General features: G+C 40.6%; 1 protein-coding gene across 10 annotated transcripts in view; it reads right to left on the bottom strand.

Annotated features, from left to right (window-relative positions):
* The window catches only part of LOC120959165 (probable phospholipid-transporting ATPase IA), a 69,918-nt gene that overhangs the window by 3,173 nt on the left and 50,520 nt on the right, over nucleotides 1-16,225 (bottom strand). For 5 of the 10 annotated variants that reach the window (XM_040382361.2, XM_040382354.2, XM_040382363.2 and 2 more), the window contains 10 exons: nucleotides 15,910-16,019; nucleotides 15,513-15,734; nucleotides 12,244-13,014; nucleotides 11,806-12,162; nucleotides 11,591-11,727; nucleotides 11,395-11,514; nucleotides 11,129-11,321; nucleotides 10,915-11,033; nucleotides 10,686-10,820; nucleotides 9,827-9,886 (listed from right to left, as the gene is read on the bottom strand). In XM_040382361.2, coding sequence (XP_040238295.2) covers nucleotides 9,827-9,886; nucleotides 10,686-10,820; nucleotides 10,915-11,033; nucleotides 11,129-11,321; nucleotides 11,395-11,514; nucleotides 11,591-11,727; nucleotides 11,806-12,162; nucleotides 12,244-13,014; nucleotides 15,513-15,734; nucleotides 15,910-16,019 — 2,224 coding nt within the window. Of the gene's footprint in view, nucleotides 1-2,074; nucleotides 2,167-3,694; nucleotides 3,727-4,740; nucleotides 5,725-5,980; nucleotides 6,953-6,990; nucleotides 7,592-9,826; nucleotides 9,887-10,685; nucleotides 10,821-10,914; nucleotides 11,034-11,128; nucleotides 11,322-11,394; nucleotides 11,515-11,590; nucleotides 11,728-11,805; nucleotides 12,163-12,243; nucleotides 13,015-15,512; nucleotides 15,735-15,909; nucleotides 16,020-16,225 lie in introns of those variants that run through there. The other 5 variants (XM_040382356.2, XM_040382355.2, XM_040382358.2 and 2 more) reach the window with 5 other exon arrangements.

Genomic DNA, 16,225 nt, shown 5'->3' with positions numbered 1-16,225 from the left:
ATGGTTTTTATCATCTCATCTCTTATTCTTTAGATGTTATCACATTATTCAGTGTGTTTTGAAGCCTTCATGTCTTCAGTCACGTTATAAGTCATTTTGTCAAGCTGTACCACCTATAAGGGTGTGTTGTGTACATGTTTATATGCAAGTAGTGTGCCAGCAGCTTTGCTAAAAAGTATAACGAAACGAAACACAAACATACAAACGAAACGAAACATGAAAGCAAATGGAGTCCCAGCACCAGCAGCTAATTCAGGGAGCAATGAACACACATCAAAACATGAAAGCGATGGGTAATGCTTTGTCAGCAAGCAAGTGGTGAGGCGGTTCGAGCGGTGGGGAAACTTTCAAACGACAAAATTTCAAATGACAGTCATTAAGCTTCGCTTCCCGGAGAGCTGCTGACTAATTGGACGCCTTCCTTTTTGATGGGCTGGTACCATTCACGCGTCAATATTTACCTTCGACAGGTGACGGTTTGCGGTTAAATATTTAATGCACGTTGCGTTCGGGCTTGGTAAAATTAATGAAGCAGCCCCGAATAATCGAATCGGCAGCGTACCTGCTAGCTCGTGACTCGTGCAGTCATCGATCAACAGACGGCACCACACGTGTGGTAGGTGGTGGGTGTAGAATTTACCCTTCAGTAGCGTGTTGATGGTCAGCAGAGAGCACAGTGAACACATTGATTTTTAGCCCGCCCGTCCTAGGCCGCCGAGGACACACCAAACCAAAGTGAGTAGATAAAACAAACGCAAACAGAGAAGGCACAACAATGCCGCCAGTGTCCTAGTGGTGTGTGGTGGTCAGACAAGAAGGGATAATAGGGCAGAAGGGTGTATACATTTGTGCATACAGGGTTGATAATAATAGGGGACATACAGCACTACACACAGCGGCTGTGGACAAACAACGGTGGCCATTTTGTTGTTATTCACTCTGATTCTGATAGCCCTGATCGTACGTTAAATTATTAAGCAATTTATTCTAGCGCACTTCTTTCACTTTCGGTTTAAGGTCAGCCCGCACCAAAGGGGCGACAACACACAATGACGCAGATGGCCGAGGCCACGAGGAAAGCCACATAGTTTTCCATTGTTCGAACAGTTTCTGCGGGGCTTTTGGGGGGGGAAGGTGAAGGAATATAAATCACACATTAGTGGCACAGGGTACACACTGGGCGAGATAGTGGCACTGCTGCTCCCGGGAAAACCCCATTCGTTCCGGGAAATGGCATTCAGTAGGCAAGAGAGTGTCGATAGTGACGGTATGGTGTGACTAAAATCACCGTTTTCTTACCAGGAAAACATACAAGGGTAGTGTGGATAACAATTAAATCGCGTTGATTGACTGAAAGAGCAGAAATAGTACAATGGAGCAGCCTAGTCGTTCGCTAGTAGCAATACTCAAAATTACTCAACATTCGCTCGTTATCGCTCAGTTTGGGATGATTTGCATCGGAATACTTTTTAACAGTTAAGCAAAGCAGTTTTTCATATTTTAAACAAAACATTGTACATTTAAAATTAGCTTCCAGTGCACTTCTATGTTTCATTTTCTTGTGTTTTGCTAAACGGTGTTCAGAGCTATTATTTACACAAAAAAAAACAAAAGTTGAATAAATCTAAACGAAGTGATTTTTTAACTGTGTTTGCTCTACAATTAAAACAAAACAAATACATAAACAAACTATACGCTTTTGGGCTTGTGAATGATTATGAAGCGAAGGTGTGTTAGGTTCACGAAAGCGTTTCAACACTAGCCACCAATAATAGAGTTTAACAAATGTTTAATTTAGTTTACAATTCAAGCCTTCCCTGCCCACCCATTGGCATGGCTTTTGTCGTTTAGCAATACCATGTTAAATTGTGAGTGTGCTGACTGTTTTTTTGTGTTAGCTTATTTTGCGTGTGTTCGATATGTTTCGTTTCTGTTTCTTCATCTTAAACCGTGGCTCAAAACAATGGTTGCATTCTGGTTGTTGTTGGATTTTTTTTTAGATTTTTTTAGTTTTCTTCTCACAACAACAGCAAAAACGGTTATGCTCGCTTCCACTTGGTGCAGAAATACTCACGCTTCAGTTCTAGTTCTTTATTTTCGGTCGTGTGTGATCTTCCGGTAAAGACCCGCCGTACATTTCGCAGAAGCCGTGCAGTTTCGGTTAATCTGTAATAATTCGGGGTTTGGTTTTGTTTGTTTGTTTTTTTTTTGTTGTTGCTTGAAGCAAATCAAATAACACCACATATGCTATAAAGAATGTTGTAGGTGGAATCGTTGGGTGGGGGGGGGGGGGGAGGTTTGGGCTAAAGGCGAACAAGAGATGGGGAGAATTTGGGCCAAACGAGCAAACAGGGAACAGGGAGAAAACAAAAAACTAGAATATGATGGGAGAAATTCGATATATTTCTGGTATGATAGGGTAGGAATGAAATATTAAGTCAATAAATCTGTGCAAAGAGAAACAATAAAACCAACAATGAATCAAAAGATACAACAAATCAAGTTAAAATGTAGGAAAAACTCGGATTGTGCACTGACGATGATAAAAGTCAAATGAAATGAGACAAACTTCATCAAAAACATTCTAGTTTTCTTCAACCAGTTAATGCAGTTAATTTGTTAGAAGAAACAGATTAAACTGAATCACTTCAAACAAATACGTAGAATTGCGTTCACTTAAAACTGCTTTCCAGAGCTGCGGATTGTTTTCTTTCCAAACTATCTAAACTAGTTTAGTTTACGTGCTGATAAGAAAAGTGTTTAAAACCATTTACGGTAGCACAATACAAGTATGGGCGGCAACACAAACACACCAATTATATATATTTACAAAATTAAGGACGCGTTTTTAGGAAACACAATAAAAGTCCTCTAAGATTGAAAACATATAAATAACATAAGAAAAATATATTAAAAAGTCCAAAACATCAAACAGCAGCACTAAGAAAAACCAACTGCAACAGTAAATAAAGACGTAAAAGAGGTGAAAAAAGTAACAAACATACAAAGACAGCTAATAGATGAATGCAACATCTATAAGTGCAAAAAACGTCCAGTAAATGACGTAAAAACACCTAACAACGTGTTCTATATCAATCTATAAATATGTTACAAAACAATCTATACTCAAAAATAGTTAAAGAAAACGTGTATGTACACAACGATCAAACAAAAAATGCACAAAGCAAACACGACAGTGGCGTGCTGCCGTCGTTCGTTCAGTGTGTGTTTTTCTTTACTTTCGTACTGTTGTCGTTCGCTATAGTTGTGTTCTTGTGCAGTATTGTGCAGCTGTGTGTGCGTGTGTTAATGTCTTTGGCAGTGTAAAAGTACTATTATTATTCTATTTTGCTCTATTATTTGTAGTTTTAAGTATTGTGCACTGCATTCGCTTGCTAAACATTGCACACATTACTCGGCAAGTCTTTTGGTTCCGCTCACTCAATATTTCTCTCACTTGCAGCTGGGTAGGTGTGCTAATAATGTGCGTGAAATGTACTGGTAATTGTGGGGTGTGCCTATTGTGCTAGTAAAAGAAAGGCTTTCCAAATGCTTGAGCTTTGGGGTGATTGGGGTGGCACTATCGCAAGCGCATTTGGTGATGTACGCGTCGGTGTGATACGTGTGTGAACCGAATGTGGTTGGTTTTGCACCGTGCGTGCGAACTACCGTGTTGAAAGGGAGAGCTACTTACACCGTATAATCGATCCCAAGGCATGCATAGTTCTGAAGAAGAAGTTGGATAAATGTAACAGACAGTTTGTAAAGGTGGAACTTGTGGGTGAGTGTGCGGGGGAAGTAGTACGCATTGGAGCAGGGGGGGGGGGGGGGAAGAATTTCCAGTGGGCTCCACTGGTGTCTTCTCTTCCCTCGTCTTATCGTCACGCTAGACGTGTGTGACTGTGGCGGAGAGGATGACGATGGGGGTAGGAGGTGCTGCTGCAGCGAACTGTTTGGCTAGGTGGCAAAAGTGGGTTTGGGCATCAAGGAGGGTGTGTTGTGTTTTGTTCCAGTGTTTTCTTTGCTGTACTGGTGGATTACTGTAGTGGGTTGGAATTTGTTTGCGAAATAACTGATTTGTAGTACATTACACATTGCATCTACTACAAGCTAGAGTAGAGTATATCTTGCTTTTATATAAAAAAAATACTAAAAGCAATGGTTTAAGAGAAGAAAAAACTGCTACAATACTTTAGTGATCGAAACAATACAAATCAATACAAATACTTAAAAAAAAACATTTCTAACAACATTAGAAATTTGATAAATGAAAATTCACTTGATAAAACTAGTCAGCAGTAAAACACACCTAAAATACACACGATAAGACAAGAGATAAACAAATAAAAAACACACACAAAATCACGCGCCAAGAAACATTCAACAACGGAGCTTCACAACGGAACCACTACGTTCCAAAAGAGATGAAATACATTTGGGGTAATTCATTAATTTCGGATGCAATTTTAATGGCTGCTTGTCTTAACCAGGTCGGAATGGGGGAAATCAAAACAAATCAAAACATCTTTTTGGAGCTAATGGATGAAAATCTGGCAACGACATGCACTCTTGCAGGAGGGAGTGTTGGTGGTGGTGGTGAGTGATGATGAATCGCACGGTGCATCTTTAACAATAGTTGCATGTTGCAGGTGTTTTATTGTTTTTTGATTTATGATTTTGAGTGAGTTTGTGTGTGTGTGGTGTGAGTGTAATTAATAAAAAATAAAATCAAACTGAACGTGTGTTGTAATGTTTTCGTTTTTACTTTTTACTTGCTTATTCTACCACTACCCCGGACAGCTTACTAATAATAATTCTATTACCGCTTACTCCTAATGCATTTTTACTATTTAGCTTTCCGTTCTTTGTCGACGACAAGGATGTGGAGCACCTGAAGACGTTTATTTTTATATTGTATAAGAAAAAAAAACAAATATAACGCTATACACGGCTAAGCCGAAACCGAACGTGTGGAAATGAAGAGAAAATAAAGATTATTTTAGTTAAACTAAACACGATTGTTTTGCAACTCTGTTGCCGGTTCAAAGTGCCATCTCGTATGCTGAGCATAACAAGACAGTTTCCTGCTACATATAAAAGCTTCAGTTAGTATGCCTCGAACATAGTTACTTAATAAAACATTTATTTAAAAAAAAATCGCTATCCATTTTGTCTCTTTTTTCGTATAAAATTGTTTTGTTTTTAATTTATTTTTTATTTGCATTAAACAAAAACAGATTCATTTAACTACAGCTTTAGCTGATGTTCTAACTAAATCCCATTGCCTTGTTTGCTTTACGTCCATTATGCTTATGTTTGATTTATTAATTCCTTTATTTGGTGTTGTTGTAATGTTTTATTAAAAAAGAACGGCCCCAAAGGCCGTATTGTTTGCTTATGTTTACTGGTTTTTATTTTCAAAAGGAAGAAATGCCCTTTTCTCCTCTACCATTCTCTGTGCATGTGTATGTGTATTTATTTTCGGTTTTTTTCGTTTTTTTTTTGTTTAAATGAATACTGAGAAAGAAAATTTCAATAAAAATAGGAAAAAAATCCCTATATTACAATGCCCGTAGATAATACAGGTGGTTCTTATTGTTGTTGTTTAAAAATGGGGAAAACCGGACTTTTCCTCCAAGGATCAGCAAAATTCTACTCTATGCCAGCTCTTCGTAACGTTCGCTTCTGCTTCTGGGCGACACCATATGGTATGCTTCGGTCTCTCTGATGAAGGAATTTGATGGAGAGCGTGGAGCAAAAATGGGTGTGATGATTTAGCACACAAAAAGAAAAAGATTAAAAGGATAATAATAATAATGACTGCTTATCAACGATAGGCCGGATAGGCTGGAAAAACAGTACAGCGATCGCGGCACCATAAGTAAAGAGCCAAGCCTGCAGCCCAACATGTAGCGGAGAGTAGAAGGTAGCGCAGCAGTTTTGCACGCGTATCAACTAAGAGACTAATAGCTGACACATTGGAAAAAAAACAACAAATACAAACACAAACAATCTAGCAGATTAACACACCATGGCGATGCATTGCTTGAAAAGGTATGTAACGCACCCACCAACCAGATAGCCAACAGTAAGAACATTGAGCGTACCACCCTGGGATTCGTTTAATATCACAAAACATAAACACATGAAGGGCGTATTACGCGTCACGGGTGACATTTACAGCGAGCTGCGATTTGAAGCGATTATTGCATATTTATATGTTTTTAATTCCTTCCTCAACGCCATACTTATTAGCCTGCCAAGGGAAATATTATAAGCGTTACCCGTGGGAAGGTGGAGGTGTCATGAGAGTTGCTGGAGCCGAATACAGCCACACCCGTAAGTAGTAGCAAATGATAATCAGATAGTTGGATGCAATATTGTTTTTGATGAGCACCACGTAAAGGACACACATACACACAAACATTGTTTGATTTTGTTTTTAGCAAACACACATACACATAGCACAGCAAAGGTAGGACAAACAAAGCGCTGGAGGTAGGGCCCGCTCCCTTTTTTTGTCTTAAGTTACGCGTAGAGCCTTACAGGGGGTCGTCATTTACCTATCTATTTCCTGTCGTCTTTGAGCTTCCAAGTGTTATCTGTGCTTACGCTATCTATTTATCGTACAGTACTGACAACCTTACGTACCCTTATATAGAATCACAATCTATTATTGCACATGTTATTTATTACTGTCTCTTTTTTGTTTGCACCTCTTACCACTTTTCACTGTTTACTTTTTTGATATTACAGTGGATTTGAACGCATCTGTCTTCTCTATTTCAGATTCTATTGCTCGTAAAACAACTTCAGAGCCAACCGAAAACGGATGAGCACCAAAACAAGCCTTAAGATACTTAACACCAATGCACAAGGACGAGGTTGTTGCACATGTTGCAGCGAATAAAAGAAGGGAATGCCATTTACGTGAAGTTATGAGATCGGCTAGCTTAAAAATAGATAACACAAATACGAGCTAAAGATTAATACTGGTGCAATGGTCACGACGATCGGTAGCCGATCAAGTTGTGTATTAAGTAAACGCTAACTAAAGGCGTACTAAGGAAGCAGCAGCAGTGTGACTGCCTACGGACGGAATGTTTTCGAATCATCTACCATGAGAAGGCTTGCGCAAAACTGAATTTTACTTCGAACTTGCGAACCTTTCTCCTCTACTGCTTTCTACCTGATACCGAACCCGTCCCGATCGTGACCTCAGGGTTCAATTGCTACGAGCAGTTAGTTTTACATAATAACAATAAATAACGATAACGACAACCACTCCAATAAAGAGAGCAAAACAAACAAGGAATGTTACATTTACAACGCCCCGTTTACACGCTTGATCGCACTATCACAAATGTTCCCTTTTGTCATCTACATTGTAGTCCTCCATTTATTTTTAGCCCTACGTTTAGCCCGCTACGTAAACATTTACTTTACTTTTACGCTTTTTCTTTTCATTTTTTAGCAAATGTTTCATTATATCTACATGTGCAACTCGGTTATGCTAATACTGTTCTGATGCCAAGCCGCTAGTGGCGCCACGGAGTTACGCCTACGCCAGGAGAGTATCTTCGACAAGCTTCTACACAGGTGTGCAAAAGAGAGAGAGAGATAGAAAGAGAGAAGGGACGGTGGTCAGGTGTTGAAGGGGGTATGCAAGGGGGAAAGGGGAGGGGGCAAAATACAAAATATGGTGTTAAAATAGTGATTACATTGCTAAACGCGTTACAATCAATAATATTTTGTAAAGAATAGTTAGTTATTTTCATTTTTTTTAAATAAAATATTATTAAAGGACATTGCATAGTACGCAAGAAAGGAGAAAGCTGTCGCGCATCCCGTTCAGTAATACTAAAATGATAATTATTTCACTGTTCTATCATGTATCTATCCCTTTACCACTATTTTTTTAATTGGCTACTTAACAGTATTTGTTTGGCTAATGCTAAAACCATCATGATTGTAAGTCACATGAAAAAACACACCATATCTTATAAAATATGCAACTATTATTCCCTTTTCTACGTTCGTTTTGTATGCCTATGTCGAGTGTATTGTAGAAAAAAAAATGTAATTTTTGTTTATGTTTTGTTTGTTTTCCATAACTAAAATTGATCAATAAAACAACATTGGTAACGTGTACACTAATACCACAGAAAATGTACGTAAACGTATTTAAATAAAAACAGACAATTGCTTTGAAATGTATTATTAACAATACTCATGAATAACTAACAAACAGTAAGGATTTCAATAGCATTCGATGTAAACATACTTTGGCTGTTTTAGTATTCATTTAGTACTTTCGAAATAACAAATTTATTGCTACCATATATTTTCTATCATTGTTCTGAGCAAAGTATTTAGTATAATAGTATTTAGTTATTTTACTACACTCTGTATGAGTTCGTGCCAATTCATATAAAAACTGTGTATTTGTGCGTGCCAGTTAATGTATGTGAGTGTGTTCAAGGATGTTTTCATAAGTGTGTAACCGATACATTAAATGATTGATGCGAAAGTAATTTCATCTAGAGTGATTTATTAATCATATTTGTGTTGATGGAGAGTTAAACTTGATCAAATAATAACCATTAAATAAGAGAGGGAAGAGAAAATACACATCACCATGCTTGATTGCAATATCAGTTGCATTAATGTGTAGACAAAAGTAAATAATAATTATCTATATCTACATGAGTATCGCTTGATTATGATAAATGATCATAATTACCGGGTAATACTATTACGATTGCTCTAGTTTGTCAAACGGTTTACTAGGAACAAACAAACACACATACACACATGACGCACAGATACACGTGTTTACATACGATAATACGAACACATGGTATCATATAGAGGTAAAACACACATCAAACAAAAATCCCTCAGGCTCATTCTAAACTGGAATTATGACACAACAAACATACAAAAGCATCAAACAATGTTACGAAACTGAAAACATGGATGTAAACGCTAGGTTGAAAATGGCATGACACCAAAGCATTGTTAAGGCGCAGATGAAGCTCGTATTTGGTCAACAAAAGTGGATAGGAGTGGATGGGAAAGGAAAATGAGGAAAATGGAACCACATATCTTATGCAACAAAATGCTCTACATAGAAAAGAGGGAAAAACAATTTACTAGTAAACTAATCGTTGCATTACATATTATTTCTTCAACTATGTCTACAGCAATCAAGTAGAAAAGTGGAGAATGAGATTGAAAAAGTTTAAAATACTACATAATACTCATGTACAAAATAAAAACAAGATAAAAACATATTACACTTGAAAAGCTTAGAAAAAAACAAACAAACAAACAGTAACTAGTAGTTACTTTCAGCAACAAAACATGTGAAGCTTTACTGATGTTAAGTCGGTTTATTCCATTCATCTTTTATCAACTCAAATCACAATTTCATCGTAGTATGGTAACATAAACAAAACGCCAAGGAAAACACTCTCGAGAAACCAACAACATCCACGTTAAGGGGAAGGAAGAAGGGAAGTGATTGGTGGAAGATGAAACAGTAGAAGCAATTGGGGGAACGGATTTGCGGAATTTGTTAGTGGACAAAACATAGAGGCGATGAGTTAGAACGATTCGAACCCATCTGGTGTTAAAATAAAAAAGCAAAAAAAAACAGTCATACGGTGAAAAAAGACACAGAGACACAGTAAAGAGTGGGCAAAAGAGAAACACGACAGCAAACGGGAAAAGAACGGGAGGGATGATATTTCGTTTTTTGGCATGGTTTTTGATTGGTACTGTAATGGGTGGGTTTTGCTTAGTAGCTCGTAAGAATACTTACGAAGATCTGGATTCCTTCAGTGGTGGTGTTAGTATATTATCCTTTCTAGAGTTTCTGTACCTGTGCGGGGAAAGGGATGGTAAGAATCGAACGTTAGCGCCATTTAAAGGGCAACGAGGAAATTAAATCAAATACATAGCGGACCGAAGAATACTATTACGATACAGGGGTTTCCATGTTAATGTCCAATGTCTACAGCATGTTTCATTGCTTGCGAGATGTTTGTCAACAACTGTCAAATATTGTATTTGCATCACCAACATTTTTCAGTTTTATTCACATGATTTTCAACTCATCACAAGCTGGACTGAGTTTGACAGTTCTTTGTGGTGTGTTGAAAATCATGTGGAAAAATAAACATTCCATTGTGATGCAAATAAAACACATGACAGCTGATCAAAAACGTCTTGCTAGCGATGAATACAGGGTTTTCAAAGTCAGTTTCGAATGTAAACATTGTTATTCGTCGTGTGCAAATTCTACATCGATCAGACATATAATTTCCATCATCATAATTTATCATTTCTTCAGCATGATTTTCAACACTCAATTATCAACGGGTGATACGATCCGGTGAAAAAACCCTACATACCCCGGTGAAAAAACCATGGCAGCAACCCGTTGAAGTGTTGAAAATCATACTGAAGAAATTAAAAACTATTATGATGGAAATGAAATGCCAGATAGATGTGGAATAGTATTTTGCACGCGGTGAATCACAATGTTTACATTCGAAACTGACGGGAGAAACCCTGTAATGCTGTGCACATTGGAGATTGGCTTGGAAAACCCTGTAATGATGTGTACATTCGAAAGTGACTTGGAAAACCCTGTAATGCTTTCGCTAATAGACACTTACGCGTTCCAAGACACGTCGAAAAGCAGTGCGGATAGTGGAATTAACAGTAGTCCAGCCCAGAACACAGGCGTCGTAAAGACCATATCGTCCATGCCCGTGAAAACCGCACCCACCGGTAATGCTGGCCAAATGTTGCTGTAAATTTCCAAAAACAAAAAGGAAATTGAATTTACAAGTAGTTTAAAATGGTGATTTGTTGCACTACGGGTAAAACTGATTGAAACCGTACCTGTAAATGAATATAAATATAAACCATAGCAGTATCGAGCCCCAAATAGAACAATGGGTCAACCAGGTCCACGAGTTGGTAAGAAGACCCGCCTTCAAGCACACCGTCACGACTACGTACTGCAAACATGGGGAATGATAAGAACAATGATTAGAGCTATTTGTTCCTCAACTTCCCGTCTGCTGAGCTATGCTATATTTGGCTATATACTCACCGTGTAAACTATGTTGCCTAACACTAAATATCCACCATCGCGTCCGTTCTTCCAGATGACATCCTTTTCGTAGATCTTGTACGACAACCAAAACAGTATCATCGAATGGAACAGCGCGTTAATGATACAGCGCCAAAACACTTTGACGTTAAACAGTTTGGCATTTTGCGACGGCGCGTAAAGTCTTGGTTCTCTGCAAAGGACGAGAATGGTACGGTTAAATGCGGAGCTACGCTTGACAACAGTACACCCGTACTTGCACCTACTTTAGCATCTGTTCCGCCGATGTCACTTTATCGAACAGTCCCATAGCGAAGGGTGGTAGCGCAGTAAAAAACACGTTGTATAAACCGATTGTCCATCGTTCGAACAATATTTGACCGGACCTAAAGCGATAAAAAAACATGGAAATTATTACTTGCTCCTCTTGCCAACACCAACAAGGCAATGTAAAATACTAACCATCCAGAATAAATCGCGAACCAAAGCTCTATCACGTATAGGCAGATGTTTTTGTAGAAGCTGTACAGGATCAGCTTGCACATACGGCTGTAGTTCCAGGCCCCATGCACCAGCAGCAGCTTTCGCAGGTAGCTGAACTGTAAGGACAATGCAACAACGATCGGTGTTAGCACATGCTAATGTTTGCGTTGAACAGCGATCGCAACGATGCATACCTGCGCAATTGAATAGTCGGACGCGCAGGCCGCCTGCAAACCTTCCACACCGGAGATGCCGACGCCCACGTTCGCCTTCTGTATCATGGCGACATCGTTCGCACCGTCCCCGATCGCTAACGTGACCGATTTTGTGCTGATCGTCACCAGGTCCACCATTTCCGCCTTCTGGATTGGCGACACGCGGCAACAGATCACGACCTTGCACGAGATGCACAGGTCCAGAAATTCGCGCCGCAAATCGCAGCTGAGCGCGTACTTAAGCGTTTTGCCGTCCACGATCAGTGCGGCATCCTTGCGGCCCACATTATCAAACCGCCCATTGGAGGTGTGCTCCAGTATGCAGCTGCGCGTGTTCTGCGTGGAAAAAGGAATGAAAATGAATCGTACAAACATTCACTATCGTTAAAACTGGTCCACCGCCGCATCGTTACGTACATCCAAACAATCCTGATTCAATAAAATCAAATCCATCGAATGGGACAGCAGCTGGCAGGAGTAGCCGATGTTGATGGCCGTCTCCTGCTTGTCGCCGGTAAGCACCCACACGTTGATCTTCGCTTCCAGCAGCGACGCTATCGTTTCGGGCACACCGTCCTGCAGCTTATCCTCGATCGCCGTCGCACCGAGCAGGCGCAGGTTCGTTTCGATCAGGTTGGCCGCATCTTCCACCTTCTGCTCGCGGTACTGCAGCGAGGTGGACGCTTTGTGGTACGTATGCTTCCAGTCTTCGTACACATCGTCCGGGATGTCGGACACGGCGCAGCAGAGCGTGCGCAGCCCCTCCGTCGCGAACTCCTCCAGGTGGCTCAGGGTGGACTCGCGGTACGCGACACCCTCCGGTGCGAGCCGCTCGTAGATGACCGTATCCGCACCCTTGCAGTACAGCTTGATTTCGCTCTTCGAGTTGCGCGCGATCACCGACATGCGCTTGCGGGTGGAGGTGAACTCCAGCACGTTAAGTATCTCGAACCGTTCCTGCACGCCGAGCGCCTCGATCTCGACGTACGTTGGCGTGCGGGTGTAAAACACGTAGCCGAACTTCTTCGCCCCGTACACCAGGGCCCGCTCGTCCGGGCTGGCGGCGTGATACTGGATATCGTTCATGCTGTCGCCCGGCTGCTTCTCCGGGATGACCGTGTGGCAGATCGCCATCAGCGTGAGAAATTCGCGCAATGTAGGCGCCGTGCGATGGTTGTTGAGGATGTTCTGGAATGGATGCGAGCAGATAGTAATTAATTGGAAATGGTTAGTTTTGTCCCACTCAATTGTTGTCTTTCGTAAACGAAAGCTATAATTCTCAAAATTTATATTTAATTCACCAGAGTATTCTGGGCAAAGAATAATACCAAAACAGGGTTTCTTAGTTGATATCGCAAGAGTAACGCATATGTCAAAACAACAGTAAGAATAATTCTACGTAACATTAGCGTTACGCGTAACCGTGCGGCAACAAATGAAGTGTACAAAAGCGCAACAAAATGCATTCAATAGCTGCCAGCTGACACACCAAAACATTAATGAAACGAAAAAAATGACAAACGAAGTATAACGCACTGTAACGCTCCTTTTTTCGGTTCACTGATTTTAGTCCACTTATTGTTAGGTTTCTTCTTCAGTGCTAACCAAAAATTAAACAATAATTTAGATTAATGTTGTTCCTATTTTTCTGATTAGAATTGTGTCAGGCACTGCTAAACATACCGAAAACAATATTACAAAAAAAAAAAAAATATGCTAGTCATAGCGATTAATAACAACAAAATACTAAGGTTTGTTTACCAAAACTCTCGTTACGTTTCGTATTGATCGACCGTATCAACAACAACAAAAAGAAGCGTTACAAGGCGTTATATTTAATTAACAATATATTCCAGTCAAAATTTTGATTACAGTTGGATTGTTTTTTTGCATAAACAGGTTATCAGAAATTGAAGCTAATTCATTTCTTCTTTTGCGATTGTTTATACTTTGTCTAACTATTAATGCAGTTGTCTTTTCATACACTGCGCTTGCGTTAGGCCGTGGCCAGACACACCGAAAAACGACCGTAACGAAAAAGTTTGACAACCGAAAAGTAACGCTTGTTACTGTAAACAAACAAAAAGTGAGGTTTGTTTTCCTCGAGATTTTGATGAAAATAACAAGAACACTTATGTTTAATTTGTGTTACATTGCTGATTTGCACTGCAGAAGCATGTTAGCAGCAATTTCGCTAGGATTTCTCGCTCGCTGACCGGTGGACCGAAATCGTTCAATCGAAAAAAGGAGCGTTACAATGCGTTACATTTAATCTGCCATTTTAGGCTGCCTTCAACTGTATTACATTTGCGAAGTAAAGTAAGAAACCATGTAATTTTATTTGATCTTACGTTCCGTCGATTTTAAGACGAGCGTTGAAAAAGACATAATACCACTCCCCCAATAGGACTTCCGGTGCTTCGATTTAACCGGTAACACCTCGCACTGCAGGCAAATGAAAATGCCAGCATACCAAAGAAGGGGCAGCCCCGTCGTACAACAGACTTCAATAACTCCAACGCTCAACATTGGGACAGCCCCTCCACCCCCCATATGAAACGCGCAAATAGAAATGAAATTTATAATCACTTCCTCACGCGCGAAGGGAAAGACCCCGCCGGTAGTACTTTAGCACATAACATATATGCTTGTGTACCGTGTGTACCGGATATATCTGTCAGCGCCAAATGGGAACACGTTCATGCGGGATGCGGGACACGAACGCGACTAACGCTTTCCGCACACACATACACAACATTGCTATAATAAAACATTGACCCGTTTTGGAAATGCACAAAGCAGAAGAGTGATGACGTTGTTCCGGCCCCCCATCCTCTAGGGACGCGTTATTGCCGGGGAATTGATGCGTTAGTGAAGAAAAAAGGTACAAACAAATCAGCCATGGCCATCACGACACGCACACCATATAGAATAGTAGCGCTGCGCTGCGCTGCATAATCGTTCAACTAGCTCGATTGGCCATTCGAATTACCACATCATAATAAAAATTGATCGATATCGTCCGGATGATTTGCCGGGTGTGGACGTTTTTATTGAGGATGGGATGATGGTAGGAGGTCGAAGCTCTTTGCAAAAGACTATTGCTTGTACCACGAACCAGAAGAGTGGCATGTGTATATGCAAATGTATACATTTATTTCGAGCGGAATTCTGCGAAAGCGGAAAGGATTTTGTAAATTGAGAATTATTTTATTCATACAGGATTGACATGGCCGGACGGACCGCGCTAATTTTGCATGCAACTCTCATCACCACATCCATAAAACATCACCTTAGTTCGAGGGTAATAATGTTGTGCTCTTACTAGGAAAATTGGTTTTTGCAGTCCGATGTTAAAGGAAGCAAGCTAATTTTAATAGCCGGGTAGTTGTTCTGCAGTCACGCGTAAGCATGTCGTTTCATTTTTGTTTTGTTTCATTCCACATCCTCCCCCTCAACATTCACTTGCTGTGGTCTAGGGTTTCCAATTACTAATGATATGGGAAAACGATTTCCCACTTGAATGACACCCACCGGCAGAGAAAAAGAGGAGCGTGTGTGTGTGCCAGTTGTGGAATATGGCCATCAAATATTCATTACGATTGTCCACCATCATACTCCTCTCTCTTGAGCTGAATGAGTGTAACTCCCCCTCCCCCCCCGGGTTGTATGCCCGTAGCCTTTACCTGTACCAATCGCGACTGGGCCGGCGTGTCCTCGATCGAGTATATCGAGCCCGCCACACTGCACTTCTTAAACTCCATCACGTTCCGCGTCAGCGTGCCAGTTTTGTCCGAGAACACGTACTTCACCATGCCGAGCTCTTCGTTCAGGTTGGAGGTGCGCGCCATTGCCGGTGTGTCCGATTCCGCGTGGTACATATCGATGTCCATGTTGATGAAGATTGCCTGCGCGCGGCGTTGGGGAGGAGGAGAAAGCAAGAAAGAATAAGCAATCAGGTGACCAGCGTGCGGTGGGCGAAACCTATCGAAAGGGTCAGGTAATCCCGGTCACGTTTGCCGGTGCTCTCACCCTTTACACGTGGTTCCCCCAACAAGGGGAGTGGGTTGGTTGGATGCTTACCTGTAGAAACCGTACCAGCTCTAACGTAACTTGCAGCGATATGGGAATCAAATTGTTGTACAGAATAATAAACGTAAGCAGATTGTAGGCGAAGTTTTTGTTCAAAAGATCTGAAAGAAAAGCAACGTGGAGGAAACAAAATAGGTATGAGAGATGATGATGATAAACATACTGTCATAGCATTTGCCCTTCGGAGCGTTGCATTGTAGCATTTTGTTCCTCTTTTTCTGCTTCTGCTAATCCAATACACACATACGCTACCTCTTCGAGCGTACTTTGACATGTTAAACGGCGAAAATGACAACCCTACAAGGCG

The sequence above is a fragment of the Anopheles coluzzii genome, chromosome 3, assembly GCF_943734685.1.
Source record: "Anopheles coluzzii chromosome 3, AcolN3, whole genome shotgun sequence".
NCBI lineage: Eukaryota > Metazoa > Arthropoda > Insecta > Diptera > Culicidae > Anopheles > Anopheles coluzzii.
The sequence above is the reverse complement of the archived record's forward strand: the minus strand, read 5'-3'. Positions and strand labels throughout refer to the sequence as shown.